Here is an 18,336-nt window from a genome sequence, read left to right as displayed (position 1 = left end):
ATACCGGGAGATTATGAGATCACACTTGTTGAATTAGAAAGAAAACTTTATTATAACAAAAAACTTGAGTGTATTAGATTATTTGGTAAATGGTACTTTTAGGCACATTAATTCATAATGAACTTTCTAAATATTCTTATTTCTTTCTTTAACTTTCTTAATATATATATATATATATATATATATATATATATATTCTTAATATTTATCGCATGAGAGTTCTATGTATCAACTTTTTCTTTATTTATTACTATTTCATATTTTATCGATTGTTCTTTTTCATTGAATTTATCTACTGTATTCTTTCTCCTTCTTTCTCTCACAGATATTTATATACTTCTGCACACTCTCTTTTCCTATTTTTATCTTACTTCTCTATCTCATTTTTTTCTTTACCAAGACTATTTGTCTTTCCATTTCTCTTTCTTTCTTTCTTCCACGCGATCACTTTGCCTGTGTCTTAAATCTTTCTGTATTACTACGATTAGTTCACAGAAAATGAGAAAGAGAGAAAGAATGAGAAAGGTATATACCTATATATAAGAAAAGTGCTTAACAATGCAATTCGATGTTAAGCAAACGCTTATCTCGCTTCTCTTATCTTCGCTCCCCTTGAATTAATTGAGACGATTAATTATCACCGGCGTATCGCTTAAACCCAGCAGTTCTCGATCGATATTAACTTTAATTCGACGCAAACGCGATAACGGATCGGATATAACATAGTTAACTTGGATTACTCGGTTCCGTAATCGAATAACGATTTAATACTGTCTCGTAAGTTGGAAATCGGGTGATTGCGAACTTATCCGAACGTTCCTACAATGTAACATGGGGCATCCCTTTTCTTTTCTTTTAAACTTTTCCCTTTCGCAAAGAACAACGAGTTTCAGTGTAGATCTCAATGAGTTTTTGTTTTTCTCATTTACACGAACCAAACTCTTGAGATTAGACAGAAAGAAAGAGAGAAAGAGAGAGAGAGAGAGAGAGAAAGAGAGAGAGTAAAGATGGATTTAAAAGAACCGATCTTCTTAAATTGTATCTTGTTCGAAAACGTTCAAACGTCTATCGATAGATCGAAGAATAAGTACGAACGACTTTTATTCGTGATTTTTCTAAATAATCATTTCTTGAAATTTATTTCTATCTTATTAATACTTTGTATATTTAAAAGAACGTTAAACATTATCAATATCGAATCGATTTAACACATTTGAAAAGACGTAAGGCGTAGATTTAATTTCTACAATGATATGATCACGACTTGATCGCAATACTACCAGCTATTCCCGAAATCCTATTCGCTTAGGAAACGTATGTATAATCCTTGATCGTGAATTCGAATCCTCGGGAAGCCCAGCAGCTTGCTGAGATTAAACGTCGGGCAAGAACAATCGGGGCTCGTCCTCGTCGCGTCCCTCGGCAAAAATCGGCTGGTAAGGAGAGAAAGGGAGTCCCGAGAATTTCTCTCGATCGTCATAAGAGAGAAAGAGAGAGAGAGAGAGAGAGAGAAGGAGTGGAGAGAGAGTAGAGAGAGACAAATCGTCGGTCCTTGGCATTTGCATGAGCGCTTCCCTCGTTATTTCGATCTCAGTTGCGATCACGCGAATCGCTCTATCCAACCACCCCCTCCCCCCACCCTTTCCTCATCTTTCTCGTTTCTTCTTCGATAGCGGGGTTGAACGACCGGATAAAACGAGAAACGAAAGGAAACGCATAGAGACACCCCATCCAGTTGGATAGTGAAAGAGAAAGAGGGAGAAAGAGAGAGAAGGAAAGTGAGAAAGAGAGAGAGAGAGAGAGAGAGAGAGAGAGAGAGAGAGAGAGAGAAAAAGAGAAAGATCGGAACACAGAGTCGAGCGGAATGCATTGTGGCTTCAAAATGAAATTGTCGTTTCCCGTTCGACAATATCTCTTCCTCTTTCTTGTTTCTTTTTTTTCTTTATCCTCTTTATACCCTCTACGATCTTTCTTCTGCATCTGTTTCGGAGAAGTACTTGTATATAGATATGTCTACCCGTATACAGATACATTACGATCTAGAGGGGGATCTACGAAATGGATTTCTCAATGTTTTATCCCACAAATTTTCGATTTATCATAAATAAAGATCTTGTTGGATGGACCCTTTCGTATTTGTATTCTTTAAATGCAAAGGGATAATCTCCATTCTTTCGGGTTTAATGATATATCGAATTTGAAATCAATTTTGAGATATCATTTTTAGATAAACATTTGATAAAATAATAATAGATAATCTTTGTATTGTACGAGTTATCGTTTTCCATGTTCGCAGTAGACGTAGCCAAAGTATTTCATTTTGCAATGTTTTCGAAACAAAACCTCGGCTCGTATATTCCTCTCTCGAGGGAATTGAAAAAAAGAGAACAGAGGGAAGAATTGTTCTGTAGGAAGGATTCCGAGCCCCATTGAAATGGCCATCGTGGTCGAACGAATTCTTCTGCGTTTATAGATAGATCGATTGATTGAAAGGGAAAGAGAGGGAGAGAGAGAGAGAGAGAGAGAGAGAGAGAGAGAGAGAGAGAGAGAATCACAGTTCTTTACTTTCTTTCTCTCTCTCTCTTTCTCTCCTTTCTCTCTTCCATACTTACTCACATTTTCCATTGGGAATGTTCTCCAGACACAAGTATAATAATAACAATAATAATAATAATAATAACAATGATGACGTGGATTCAGAATCGATCGTGTCTGCAGGAAATTCTCTTTGTAAATTTTACTCGTAAACGTAAGGCTGTTTTCATCGTGAGTCGAAAGGAAACTAGTTGGTATTCATTCAAAAGAAATATCTTTCTAACAAACATTATATATATATATATATGTGTGTGTGTGTGTGTGTGTGTGTGTGTGTGTGTGTGTGTGTGTGTACATAAATGCCATGTGGTTAGGCTAGTTGAGGAATCATCATTTTTCATTTCATATTTCTTCTATTCTTTTACTCTGTTTTCTGATAAATTTGCAAATTTTATCGAATTAATCACGTCATTTTAGAATTTGTCCTACTCAACAATGACCATCGTATTATTATCAATATTATCATTGCAATCAAGTATGAAATATATATGAATATCATAATTAAATTATATATAAAATTTACACTTATAAAAAAAATGTATATATAAAAAAATAAAAATTTGTCGAAAATCTTATCGGTTTCCTCTTCTTTTCTTTTTTTAACTTACTTTTCTCTCTAAACAAAGAAAGAAAAACAAAAAACAAAGGAAAAGGATTGGTAGAAAGAAAAATAGAAAAGAAAAGAAAATATCAAATATAGTTTGACCATAATTTTTCACGGTACTCTCCGTGCACTGAATAGACCGTAATCGATCAGTAAAAAGAAAAAAAAATAAAAAGAGAAGAAATTCTAATGTGCCTTCGAATGAAAAATCACGTTCGATATTAAATCTAACTGTCCTTGCTCTTGATATCATCCCAGCATCCCCACCATAACTCCCGTCGCATATTACGGAAAGTCGCGTGCGTGCGTGGTTTTTTTTTCAACGGGGAAAAACGAAAGGGCGAGGACAATGAAAGAAGGGTGGGCGAAAAAGAAGTATAGGGGAGAATCACGTGCACGAATTAGCGGACTACCAACGGGGGACAGTTTGCATGCCAGCCACGTTTCGCACTCTTTGGCACATAAACGTTCTGCGAAAGGAAGAGATAGATAGAGAGAGAGAGAGAGAGAGAGAGAGAGAGAGAGAGAGAGAGAGAGAGAAAGGGAGAGAAGAAAAAAAAAGAAAAGAAAAGAAGAGAGGAAAAGGTTACCCTTCTATACTTTTCGAAAGCACGGAAGCGATCTTCGCGAATTATCTCTGTCCCTTCGGGGAGAAATTTCGATATCGTATCTGTGTCTATGTGTGCGCGTGTATGTATACATACATGTGAGAGAATGGTTATAAATGTATGTGTAACGTGTTTTAGGGAGGAAGACAAGAGGAGATTTCGAGGGGTTTTAGGAGATTCGCCGAAGCCGTTATCTTCTGTAGGCAGATATTGCCTATTGCGCGTCTCTCTGTGGAAAGACCCGCTGAATATTCAAATTTCGAGTGCTAAACCCAACGAGTCCTCGATAAACGACGCGTTTGCAAACGCGAAGGAACGATAGCATTTTGTCCTTTTCTTTTTTCCTTTCTCGAAACCATAAGACGAACGTGTTCCTTCTCGGAATAGTTGATATTCGCAAAGAGGCTTACGCGAAGCAAAGTGGCAGAGAAATCGGCAGAGCTCGTAAATAATTCTAGTATTTGATCTTCTTTTCTTTTTTTTTTTTTTTTCTTTTTTCTAGATCTCTCGGATCAGAAATATTTTTGTATTAACGTATATTGGATTTTTATTTGTTTATTTATTTATTTATTTATTTACTTGATGTCCGGAATAATCACAGGGGGCTGTATTATTTATCGTGATTTAAAATTATTATTACATATTTTTATTTAATTAATCATTTATATGAACGTACTTATTTATTTAACGCCCGGAGATATATGCTTTACTGTATTGCATTTATTGCAATGTATGCATTACAACGTTTTTCAAATAGCTGTATAATATAGCAACTATATGTCACCGTTATTGCATCCTTCAGGCGCTAAATATTTACATGAAAAATAATTAATTATCGGCCAGGATAAAATATTTCTTCAAGATCGCAATTAAACACAGAGATATATTAATTACACTTTCCACAATATTTAAAGTAGAACCGATCATTGGAAAAAGTTGTTTATTTAAGAAAAGAAGAAACTAGTATTAGCCGCTGCTTATTAACGCGTTCGCAAATTTCCAAAGCTTTCATATAGAGGAAGGAAGAGAGAAAGAAAGATAAAGAAAGACAAAGTTGGAAAGAAAAAGAGAAAGATAAATAGATAGATAGATAGCTAGATAGATAGACGGATAGATAGATAGATAGATAGATAGATAGATAGAGAGAGAGAAAGAGAGAGAAAGAGAGAAAAGGAACGCGGATTCAGCGTTAAAGAATTAAAAATTTGCTAGAAACGTCGAGTTTGCAATTTCCGCGCTTTTACCACATGCACCGAGACCTGTTCACGATGGGAAAGGAAAGCGTTTCGATGACGTGCCGTACGCGATAAAGGGTGCCATCGGAAAATGGCAAAGTTTTTCTCCTTTTCCTTCTCTTTCCTTTCATCCCTCGACACTTGCCCTCTGGCTTTTCCTCTCGAATATATTTTCGAGAGGAAAGAGGAAAGAGAAAGGAAAAGAACAAGAGTAGTGTATAAGAGCGAAGGGAAGAGCTAGAGATGAAGAAATAAAAGGACAGAGAGTGGTTAAAGAAAAAAATGTCGAGTATCGTCGAAAAAGCTCACAACGCGTTTCATTTTCCTCCTATATTCTCTCTTTTTCTCTCTCTTTTTTTCTTTCTCTTTCTCGTTATCTATCTATCTATCTCTCTTACATGTTTTCACGTACACACGTTTTCTGTCTCTCTCTCTTTTTTTAGATATGTCTACATACACATATACATATATATATATATATATATATATATATATATATATATATATATTGTATATCTATATGTATTTCTTTCCCTGTTTCTCTTTCTCTCATTCTCTATTCCTATCTCCCTCTCCATTTCTCTCTCACCTATTTCGATCGTCGAAGAGGACAGCCTCGACATCGTGCAATATCCCTACGAGTGGAGGAGGGCGAAATTACGTCGACATGAGAGAATCGGAGAAGCGATCTCAAACGTCCTCCTCCCGCGCCAATTTTACGATGCGAGTAACGATCCTTCCGGAATGCTTTGATCGTACCGATCGAGAATACCTCTGGACGATATTTCGAGCGTCGAATGGCTCTCTCGGTATAGGTCCAGTGAATATTTCGTAAGGTAGAGAGGGGAGACTAGCTAAATATTTTCCTTTTTCCCTTTTTTCTTTCCTTTTTATTTTTTTTTCTTTTCTTTTTTTTCTTTTTTTTTTTTCTTTTTTTGTTCGTTTTTGATTCCGCGTTCATTCGAGATCAGATCAATATTTGTGGTTGATCTTTCGTTCTTATTAATCCCGACGACTTTTAACACGATTATTAAATACGTCTACGTTCGATCATTTCTTTAAGATTTCCCAAACGAAATGAATTTCAAATCGATCTAACTATTGTGGTTAAACCGAATCGATTAGAAAAAAAAAAAAACTTTCATAGATCCGTTAGTTCTCCAACCTACTCAATCCCCTTTTCTCCCATCTGTTTGAATTTTTCATCATCGAGCACAATCGAGCTTTGAGACCGTACTCTTTCGATACTATGAATAAATAAAAACTTCATTTTCTCGTTACTGCCGCTATAACAGCAGGACGAATAGGAAAGTTCGCTCGTTCGAATAACACCTCCGACGATGATAAATACTGCTTGGAAAAAAAAGAATATACATATATGCATATACATGTTTATATATCTATACATATATACAACATATATTATATACAAACATACGTACATACGTATATAAATACACAATATATGTTATATAATGAGAATCTATAGTATTTCAATATATATATATATATATATATATATATATATATATGTATGCATGTATGTGTGTATGTATATATATATAGAAAGAGAGAGAGAGAGAGAAAAAGATGAATAAATCTACAGATCATTCAGTCCTTTTGTTTTTGAACGCCATTATAAACGCATTATAAAACGCGTTAATACAAGTGCAGTAAAAGCAAAAGAGAAAGAAGAAGGGGAAGGTAGAGAAAGAGAAAAAGATGGAGAACAGAAATGGAATGAAATGAAATAGTCGTTGTTTAAAGAGCACGGAATAAGGAAGGAAGAATGAATTGAAGGAGGGAAAAGAGAGAGGAAAGGAAGAGAGAAAGAGAGAAAGAGAAACAGAGAGAGAGAAAGGAAGAAAGAAAGAGAGAAAGAGAAACAGAGAGAGAGAAAGGAAAAGCGTATTACTCGTTTGAATCACGAGGAACATCTGCTGAATTACGTAGGAAGAAGTGGAGGTTGAGGATAGCGAAAGAGGAACCCGAAAAAAAAAGAAAAAGAAAGAAAAAATAGAAGAAAGGAAGAAGAAGAAGAAAGATAAAAAAAGAAAAAAGAAAGAATATATATGGCTCTTCCTACACTTGAAGGGTGGAGATTAAATTAAAACGCGTCTCCGCGACATCGCTTCGGTAAAGTCGCTCTCTCCTTCTCTCTCTCTCTCTCTCTCTCTCTCTCTCTCTCTCTCTCTTGCTTTTAAAAATCTCCACGGGCTTGGTGGCTCGGTGAATTTCTCAAATTTACCGAGGCGAGAACGAGGAAACGCGATAGGCTTTTACGATTATTCCTCGTCACGATGCCATATGGAAGCAAGAATAATTTGTTTGTTTCCTTTTTTCTTTCTTTTTCCTTCTCTTTTTCTCTTTCATGCGCTCTCTTCCTCCTCTTCTTCGCTGTCAGTTATTATATAATTCACCGCAAGTGCACTTACGAGGGGCGATTAAAAAACTGTAAGAATTACATTTCCAGAACACTTTTGAATGATTAAGTCATCCAACATAATCTTGAAATATTTACTTTGTTTTTTATCTACTACATTGTACGATATCGAAAACTCGCGTGATCATTTATCATAATGTTTATTTAATTAATAAAATTAATATGTTTCTATTTAATAGAAACTCTTAAAAAGGATCGATATTGTGCGATATTTAAAATCTATATGATTATCATAATGTTTATTTAATTAACAAGATTAGAAAGTTTTTATTTAATAGAAACTCGTAAACGATCGAACGAGATTATTATTATCTTTCTTTCTTTTTTGCTTTTTTTTAGGAACGTAGAAGATTACATGAGAGAACACGAGGAGGCTTCAAGAAATATACAGCAATATCTGTCCAATCCAATAAATGCTTATCTGTTGGTCAAGAGATTAACTACAGATTGGAAAAGGGTAGAGGAACTTATAACCGAAGACGTTGGCAAGTCATTCGTAGCGAACATCACGAATTCGAGGAGTGACCTTAAGTTTCCGACGGACGAGGACCTCAACGGAGCTGCAGTAGCTCTTATGAGATTGCAGGATACCTACAAACTCGAGACCGCGCAAGTAGCCAGAGGTGTTCTGAATGGGGTACAATATAGCACCGGTTTAAGTGGTTCGTTATATTGCATAATTTGATCTTTCTATTATTTCTCATCATCTTTCTCTTTGTCGTCATTATTCTCTTAATCCTTTTCTTTTCGTTTTCTTTTCAATATCCATTTAATGGCTTTTTAAAATTCTCTTTTATTTTCTTTTAATAATATTTTTTACGAACGTTACCACTATAGTGCTAGTTATTAATAATCAAATGTAAAGTAGTATCAATAATTTTTTCATCTTCTTTTTTATTACAAATTTAAATTATTCAAATATTATTTACAAGTACAGAATATAGATATAGATCAAGAGGAAATTTAATAGAAATAAATTCATTGCAATGTCAGCAGAATTTAATTGGCTATTTAGCAATTAAAGCAGTTTATCTTTAACTATTTTTTGTTATAAGCATTTTGTTAAATAAGTATTTTTTTTGTTTCTTTTTTTTTTCTAGAAAAAAAATCATTTTATTACTTCGATAAATAATCGATTCGGTAATATCTATTTTTAACAGCAGAAACGTATTTATTAGTAATGCGATAAGAGCTTCTTTCGCGAGATCTTTTACGAGGAGATACGCTACTTGATATGTTAAAGGCAAAGCCTTGTACGCTGACTTTCGAGTACACGGTACTTAGCGAACCCTACCATGAATAATTTACGTGGTTTCCTTCATCGGCATTGTTACTCCTTTCCAGTCAACTTGTCTTCCGATTTAACCTTATAACGATGACTACCTTTTGCAGTTACTCCAAAAGGGTTTTCAATTGCTATCGATTTCAATACGAGACAGATAAAATAGACTTTATAAAGATTTAAAAGAACAAAATTTGTCTGCTACGGTTTTATCGACATTATCCTCAAAATGATATTCACAAATATATATTATTCAAAAATATATCGATTTTTGTTATAAACTATTTATAATTCTATTTAAAAGATTGTTGAAATAATATAAATTCCTGTAATATATCAACGTTAATTTGTCAATTCAATGCTTTTAATATTTGTAATTATTTTATTTCGAAATCGTTAAAAACGTTTGAAATTACGGTATTTAAAACAACATTGAATTTTCTTATAAAATAATAAGGAAAATGAATCATTGGACTTTCCTGGCTATTAAAAATATAATTCTCTAAGAACGTTTAATTATTAAGATTTTTTTGTATTACGTGTCTCGTTAATATAACTTTATAAATCTAGATAGAGAGAGAGGATGGTGAGACAGTTTCGAAATGTTGAAGATCAAAGAGAGGAAAGTGTCATTTGTAGAGGAAAAAGGTAAAAGCTAATTAACGAACATAGTTCCATGAACAAGGTAACTGCCTCTTCGTGCTCGAGGCTCGCTTGGGTCGACGCGTGTAAAAAAAGAAAAATTGTTGGAACGTTGATCAGAATGCATAATATAATATCAAATTTTTCCCTTAAAATCCAAGCCTCACTCGAATTATTATAATCTGGAATTTATCTATTTTAAACTTGCAAAATATTTTATAATTACATTGAACAATTCATCGGTAAAACTCTAAATCAAAGTGTACACACACACACATGTATATATATATATATATATATATATATATATATATATATTGTATACATAGACATATACACATATATTATATATTTATATATATATTATATATATATTTAATAATATAATGGTACAAAAAAAGATTATAAAGACCAATAAAATATTAGTCAATGATCCTCTTTTTCTTTTTCTCCCTCTTTTTTTTTTTTTGAATAAAATTGTGTTCTCCTCTTTTTAAAGTTCATTACATCTCTCTTTAAAAAAAGAAAGGTAAAAAAGGTTCCTTCAAAATTATACAAGGATGTCGAATTAAATTAATGCCCTTCCCGAAAGAAAATGATATATTCATGATATACCTGGTAACGATTAATTTGGTGATGTTATTTGTTTTCAGCGAGCGACTGTTTCGAACTTGGACGACAATCTTACCATAATAGAGATTACTATCACACCGTGTTATGGATGCAAGAAGCTATGGACCGTCTGCAAGAAGAACAGAACACAACGACAACTTCGAAGCCTGATATTCTCGAGTATTTGGCTTTCTCCACGTATATGCAAGGTATTCAAATGATAATGTTTTATTAATGAAATATTTATTGCAAAATTTTGTCTAGAAGAAAAGTTTTAATCTCATACATCTCGTCATAATAATTGGAAAGCTTTATTTTTGTTTATTACACGGTAAAATTATGGGATAAAAATTTTTAAGTAGTCCAAAAAAATAAAAAGAAAAATAAAGAGAGAGAGAGAGAGAGAAGGAAATAAGTATAGTAAAAAAGTAGTCATCCCGTAGGTAGGAAATTGAAATAGTAATTACTCCGACGCTTTTTATCATTCACGTTTGCTATTCATGCAAAAGAGAAAGAAAAATTACCTAGCTGGCGAACCACAAAAACTACGCGACCCTATACAAGGTTCTCATTAGAATAAATAAAACGTACCTAAGTGTAACAAAAATGTTCTTTTTCGTTTTGACCAAGTACGTAATTGCCCATTAAAAATTTACTAATCCTTTGTGTTCATCGAGATTGATGACCGTTCATACTTGCGAAATTATCGATTTCATTTCGATAATTTTCTCATACAATATAGACAATTGATTCGTGAATAAATATGACGAATACTCGATTGTATAAATTATTTATCCCAAACTTTAATTTTGAATTATACTTGCCGAAATATTTCAAGTGTACAAATATCATATTCGGAAATAGTTTCCTACTAATTTGTATTAACTACGTATTTAAAACAAAATTACTAAAGAAATTATGCATGGAACCATGATAAAATGAAACGATTGTAATGGATATATGCTTTGTAATGAATTGTTGAAAGAAATAGTTAAAGAATAGAAAAAGAAAAGATTATTTTTTTAATACAATTAACGAAGTACTTTAATAAGAAAAATATAATTATACCTGCCGTTAATAAAAACTGATAATTATAATTTGTATCATTGAAATTAATTTATTATAAGACTTTTATTAATAATAAATAATAATAATAATTTTCATCGTTAAAGAAGAAAGAAAAAAAAACTAGAAAATAGAAAATATCGAAAAAATTGAAAATTCGAAACATTTCTGAAATAAGAGTTGTTTACATCATAAAGTTTTTCTTGAGTTTACCAAAAAAAAAAAAAATCGACGTTTAAGAAAAAAATAATTATTTTACTTCTTCACGAACATGAAAGATATATATTAAAATATAGTTTTTATTTACAGGTAATGTTGCACGTGCTCTGAGTATGACAAATGAGCTTTTGGAATTAGTACCAACCCACGAACGAGCGCTTGGTAATCGAGCTTATTATCAAAAGGAAATTCAAAGTAAAGCGAATCTTATGAAAAAGAAACGTGGAGAGGATGGACGGGACGACACAGCGATACCTGAACAGGTAAGATTGAAAAACGAATTGATTTCTTTTCGAATTTATAATAATTTTGAACAAAATAAATCTTATGTGTGCATATAAAAGCATAAACAAAAGTCAATGCTACTTTCAAGTCGTGTAAAAAAAAAATAAATTATAAAAACATAATATACAAGATATATTCTAATTTTATATTATAATTTTATATTATAATTTTATATTATAATTTTATCTGATATTTATTTGAGATAATATACACGTTAAGAGATAAGTTTGATGATTTAATCGAAAAAAAAAATATATGTATATATATATTTATATATAAAATATAAATATATAATAATAATATAATTACTTTATCTCCTAATTTCCCGGCCGACTCCGATTTGATTTTCTTTTTTTGATTTAATTTTGATATCTCATGTATTGATACATACATTTACGTATACGTTTACGTATACCAAGAAATTTTTAAATAAAACCATTCATGTATTGATTTCTTTTATTATTTAAATGAAATGTCACTTAAAAGGTGACTCAAGCATTTTAAGAAAAGAATATTATTGTCATCATTGACCTGACTTTACAATGTAAAGTACTCGACCTGACATACATGCAAACGGTTAAAGAATAAATTGGTTCAAAGGATCGTTTTCTTTTTCCTTTTCTTTTTTTTTTTGTATTTTAAAGTGGATTGATTTTGTTGTTAAGTTATATACTCGGTCTCGAGATCGATCGATACAGTATGAACGAAGAAAAGAATTCTTTCGTACATGTGAAAAAAAAAGAAAGAAAAGAAACTGACCTGTCTCTTCGTAAGAAGGAAAATACTTGCACGAAATTTTGTTTCTCAGCATTCCAATCTCGAACGTGCTACGATGCAAGGCCGATGGATTATCCCTACCACGAATTTAGCATCCAACATCGAGCGCTTTTCCACAAATTTATGTGGGTCGACAGTTTGTTTACTCGATTTCCGTGTTCCCCCTTCATGAATGAGCTTGAAAGCTTTCGAAGGCAAATTTCTACCTGTAATCCTTTAATTCGCAACAAGTCTTTTTCTTTCTTTTTTTTTTTTTTCTTCTCAGACATTTAAACTGAAATTGTATTTCTTTATACGTAGTATTTATTTCACGTAATCTCATTAATTAATTAGTTTATTAAAATTTATTTCTTTAAATTTATTCTTTTATTCTAATCAAAGTTATTATGAGTAGATAATTTAAATATAAATAACTACGATTCTATTTGCCTTTTCTGACCCAACCATTACTCGATCGATTAATCAAAATTATTATGAGTAGATAATTTAAATATAAATAACTACGATTCTATTTGCCTTTTCTGACCCAACAATTACTCGATCGATTAATCAAAATTATTATGAGTAGATCATTTAAATATAAATAATTTATATATATATATATAAAATTAATATATATATATATATTAACATTATGTTTTTTTTTGACCCAACAATTACACAATCGATCAGATGAAAGTCATTAGAAATTACAATTTATCAATGAGAACGGACATATACGTTAGATGATCTTTTCCAGCACTTTACTGTCACCGAGGAAAAGGTGAAAACTTGGGAAGAGATGACAGAGAGGGAAAGATATGAGATGCTCTGCCGTGGTGAAGTTTCAATTCCCCCGAAAATACAGAAGGATCTAAAGTGTCGTTACGTCGATCGTGGAATTCCTTTCTTGAAAATAGCCCCGCTCAAGGAGGAGGAAGCTTATCTTGATCCTAGGATCGTCGTTTATCATAACGTCATTTATGACGAAGAGATCGAAACGATCAAGAGAATGGCTCAACCTAGGGTAACAAAAAAGAAATATATATATACATACATGAAATATACATTAGATAGGCTAATTTAAGGTTCACAGATATTTTAAGTGTTAGGATTAATAATTATTAACGAAACTCGTAAACAATATTCTTTGTTATTATTTTTAATTAATGAATTAGATAAATTCGTAATATAGAACTTTTATAATCCCTCAAATTTTTTGCTTGTTCTTCAAATCATAAATTATTAATAATTAAATAAAAATACTGAATACAGTATATTAATATAATATTAATACAAACGAGGAGATATTGTTATAACATTATTGGCCTCTTGGGATAGATGATTCGACTTTTTCGGGGATAATTGGCCCATCGTGAAATTATACCGCGTTATATTCTTACGATGTAAACTTGGCTGTTTATGGAGATATAGCAAATTTTTATTCTTTATGTTAATCATTCTAATGACAAAGTTTCTTAAATGATAGACAAATAATGTATCTCGTGTAATAGAAGAAGGTACGAAAAAAAATAAAAAACCAGAACCTGTTGCCTCAACTGGTTATTCGCAAACAATTGATTAAAAAATTCTCGGGACTATCGATTAAATTTACAATGTATTAAAATTTTAAAAAAATATATATAATATTAATATTCATATATATATATATATATAATTAACAATTAAATTCTGTGAAAAATACATATGATTGCGCTTTAATAGGTATTTACAAACGATATTTATTACAAGATGTATCTTTACATTTCAGTTTAAACGTGCCACTGTCCAGAATTACAAAACTGGTGCACTTGAAATCGCCAATTACAGAATCAGCAAAAGTGCGTGGCTTCAAGAACATGAACACAAACACGTAGCAGCTGTGAGCAAACGTGTCGAGCACATGACCAGTATGACCGTTGACACTGCAGAAGAGCTACAGGTTGTAAATTATGGTATCGGTGGTCACTATGAGCCTCATTTCGATTTTGCTAGGGTATGTTCATTGTTAAAGAAATTAATCCAAAATTGAAGGTCTAGTAATAGATCAATTAATAACTATATTTTAAATATTTAGAAAGAAGAAACAAATGCTTTCAAGAGTTTAGGAACTGGAAATCGTATTGCCACTGTTCTATATTACGTAAGCAATGAATAAAATAATGTAGAAATTTTGTTAATTAAATTATATGCTAATGTAAATTTATGGTTTACAGATGAGCGATGTAGAGCAAGGTGGTGGTACCGTATTTACTGCCATTAACATATCTCTTTGGCCTAGAAAGGGTAGCGCTGCTTTTTGGTACAATTTAAAACCAAACGGCGAGGGTGATTTTAAAACGAGACACGCAGCTTGCCCGGTACTTACGGGATCTAAATGGGGTATAGTTGTTTTCTTTATTATTATATATATATATCCTTTTTTTATAAAAAATTAATGTTTATCTAAATTCTTCGATCTATTTTTTATATACATTACGTTTTATATACATTTTACATTATATTTATTTTGATTTCAGTCGCTAACAAGTGGCTTCACGAAAGAGGACAAGAACTTCTTAGGCCTTGCACGTTAGAAAATCAATCTGCAGATGAGGCTGATGTTAGACATTGAACAAAATTCACGAGCCTGCGACTAGACTGATTCGTTAAGTGTCAAATCGAATCGTATGAAATATTTTCGTGTTTTCACAAATAACGAAGATCAAAGATACGAACAATCTCGTCGCAGTTCGCTTTTGATTCGATCTTATGCTAAAGTTACGAAATAACACGTGGCTATTATTAAAAAGCGAGAATTCATTTTACAAAGAATTCATCGTCTCGAAAAGAGAAATACATTGGGAAATATCATAATATTATATCGATAATATATGGTAAACGAAAAAATTCATTGGACATCCCATTTACGATAACTTTCTTCTTACGATTGCGAATAACTTATTAACCGATATTTAAATAGGTATTGATTAATGAAGTTTGACTAAATGATGCAAACATGCTTTGTCTGCCTATCCGTTTTATTTATTACAAAGGTAATAATACACTCTTTTTACCTGGATTTATTATTTAATTATTAACATTCCCATCGTGTAGTAAACATTTTCATGGAAAGGATGCATTTATTATCTGTTTTCTTTTCTTTTTTTTTTTTATTTCGTTATGAAGATTTACAAAAAAGAAAACAAAAAACGTAATAATTATTAACCAATGAGTTTTCAACATGGCAGAGAATATTTGATTTTATAGAAAATGAACTATCCTCGTCACATATTTAAAAATATTTTCGTGCTCCAATATTTCCTAAGTGTTTGCTCAATTTCTGTAAATATTATACGATAAGGATATATTTTATAGTTTAATACTTACATACATTTGGTCGGATCTTCGCGTTTAACCCTTTGCGGAAAAGAAAAACAATTTATAACCGAGTGATATATAATGGTACTCTCTCTCTCGAAAAAAAAAAACAACATAGATATATGTAAAATCTATCGCGAACATTTATAATTTACGCTTATGTCAAAAGTATAAGTATTAAAGGATTAACGAACACATATATATATTATATACATACATATATGAACGTATTGATCATGTCACCGATTGTTTCTGTCGAATTTATATCTGTTTTTATCAGATATTTTTATTATTTAATTAATTATTGAAATTAAACTTATAAGTATACATATATGGAATCGATCATCCGCATAGGATTAAACGAATTGTATACGAATTGCTTGTAAATGAACGAAACGAAGACGGCGAGTATATAAACAAAACACATGATTGTTCCTTTCCTTTTTTTTTTTCTTTTTTTTCCACGGTGATATCGAGCTTTAGGAAATAAGACGAATGTCATTCATAGAGTCTCTTAATCGAATAAGAGATATATTCTGCTCAATTATAAAATATTTACGTAAATTACGTATATCCAACGTACGATTAGCTGCAGTCACTTATTTCTATACTCTACTCTCAAAGTCTTTGATTTCTTAATTAAACGAATTTTATTTCCATAAATCATGTGTATCGTAAGTACATGCATATATGTAGACAAGAATGATTTGTGGAAACTGTATGATGCAGTAACGATACGAGATAAAGAGTAATTAAGAGAGAATGATGACAGTTCGAGAATGCGATCGTTATATTGTAAACGTGATTTCTTTCGCAATCATTAAAAAACAAAAAGACAAAAGACGAAAAAAAGAAACTGAATCTTTTCGAGAAAATAGAATTAATCGACGTTTATCGTTATTTAATACGACGAAATCGATGAAACAAGTCAATAAAATTTATTTCACATTTATACACACTCATGATAGTACGCAAATGTTCAGAATAATTTTATAAAAATAACGCTTCTAACGTTTACATTGAAAATAGTTGTCAGATCGTGCAACGAGTCAAAGGTCTCAAAAGTCAGACATATTCAGTTTCAAATTTTCAAGAATTTACATAAGTAGTTCTTTTTTTCTTTTCTTTTTCTTTTTTTTTTATACGTATACAATATTTAACAATTGAAGAAGCATTCATAGAGCTTATAAAAATCGCATCGCAATCTCGTTCGATCGAGAGGCGCACTTGCGCGTTGTTAAAATGCGTTGTTATCGCACAGGATTATTGTTAGCCTGACAAAAGGCCAAAGTAACTTATCCTGCAAGCGAGTTTTTCTCGTACGCGTTACGAAATAAAGAGGATCTGCGTGTAATTCCCGTGCGTAAAACGATCGAGCGAACGATCCGATCGTTTAATTAATTAAAATTCAACGAAAAATATAATAAATAAAGGGAAAAAATAAGAGGGACGGGTAATCATCGAGTTAACGCAGTTTTCCTAACTTTAAACGCTTAGCTCTTAAGTTCGTTCGCAACGATCGAATTAATGCGTTCCACGAGAAAGCAACGACGATCAATAAACTTTTACAAATCTCAAGATAAATTTCAAGATTCTTTTTTGTACAAAAACTTGTGACTTATCCTATACCTCGTCCGAAATCCGATTTCTTCCTCAAAACATACTATGGATATCTCCAAAGCTTTCTAAGATGGACCAAAACTTTGTAACTTATTTTACATATCAATTAATATTTTCTCGAAACTTTTCTGATAAGGAGAATCAATTCATCTGGAAACTGTTGGTCCATTCTGTGTTTTATATTATTTTACAATTAATTTTTATGTCATATGATTTATTAAAGAGAAACTTTTGACTTTATTATATCAGTCTTTTCTCTTTGATTGAAAAACATTTCGTTAGGTAACAGAACATTTTTACCAATTAATTTTTCTGTCGAGTTTAATAATCTCTGTTTAATTAATTTTTTCTTTTATCACTTCATTTTTTCTATCAAAAGATTACTATTATTTACAAGTAACTTACTGATAATTGAATGTTCTTTGTATCGATAGTCGAGAAATCATAGCAGCTAACGATAAAGCTCTTCGACGTTATGCAATCGATGTACCGAGCAAAGGTAAGAAAAATTTGTCCTCTCTTATGATATCTTCAACATTGATCCGAATTTAATTTATTGATAAAACATTCATAAGCTAATAAGAACAACGCAATTTCTAATTTATATATAAAAATGTTAGAAATTATTAAAAAAAATTTCTAAAAATTACTAATCTTCCATAAATAATGATAAAAATAAAAGTCGTTCATATATATGGATTAACAATTTTTTCAATTTTATATATATATATTTATATACATTTTATATATATATATATTAATATATATATATGTACATTTTATGTATTTTATATATATATATATATACATACATACATATTTATATAAGAATATTCTTTCATTTTTGTTCTCGATGTTCTGAAAGAGCCTTTCCCTTCTTTTTTTTTTTTAAATTTATCAGATCAACATATTTTTTCGACATTCTTTCCTCCTTACTGTCGTGTCCAATATCAAGTATCACAGTTGAGAAGAGTCGAAAACATTATTGAAAAGACGTATATCCTGTCCTG

The 18,336-nt window shown here is 31.3% G+C and overlaps 1 protein-coding gene across 6 annotated transcripts in view; it reads left to right on the top strand.

The window, feature by feature from the left end:
* LOC122631718 (prolyl 4-hydroxylase subunit alpha-2) overlaps nucleotides 1-17,290 on the top strand; it is a 286,954-nt gene extending 269,664 nt beyond the window's left edge. For all 6 annotated transcript variants that reach the window (XM_043817755.1, XM_043817765.1, XM_043817774.1 and 3 more), the window contains 8 exons: nucleotides 7,825-8,147; nucleotides 10,063-10,230; nucleotides 11,396-11,568; nucleotides 13,107-13,373; nucleotides 14,118-14,342; nucleotides 14,424-14,489; nucleotides 14,563-14,728; nucleotides 14,866-17,290. In XM_043817755.1, the coding sequence (XP_043673690.1) occupies nucleotides 7,825-8,147; nucleotides 10,063-10,230; nucleotides 11,396-11,568; nucleotides 13,107-13,373; nucleotides 14,118-14,342; nucleotides 14,424-14,489; nucleotides 14,563-14,728; nucleotides 14,866-14,960 (1,483 nt within the window). In that variant the 3' untranslated portion in view covers nucleotides 14,961-17,290. The remainder of the gene's footprint in view (nucleotides 1-7,824; nucleotides 8,148-10,062; nucleotides 10,231-11,395; nucleotides 11,569-13,106; nucleotides 13,374-14,117; nucleotides 14,343-14,423; nucleotides 14,490-14,562; nucleotides 14,729-14,865) is intronic.
* Nucleotides 17,291-18,336: the final 1,046 nt, after the last annotated feature.

Source organism: Vespula pensylvanica, chromosome 1, assembly GCF_014466175.1.
Source record: "Vespula pensylvanica isolate Volc-1 chromosome 1, ASM1446617v1, whole genome shotgun sequence".
Lineage (NCBI taxonomy): Eukaryota > Metazoa > Arthropoda > Insecta > Hymenoptera > Vespidae > Vespula > Vespula pensylvanica.
The sequence above is the reverse complement of the archived record's forward strand: the minus strand, read 5'-3'. Positions and strand labels throughout refer to the sequence as shown.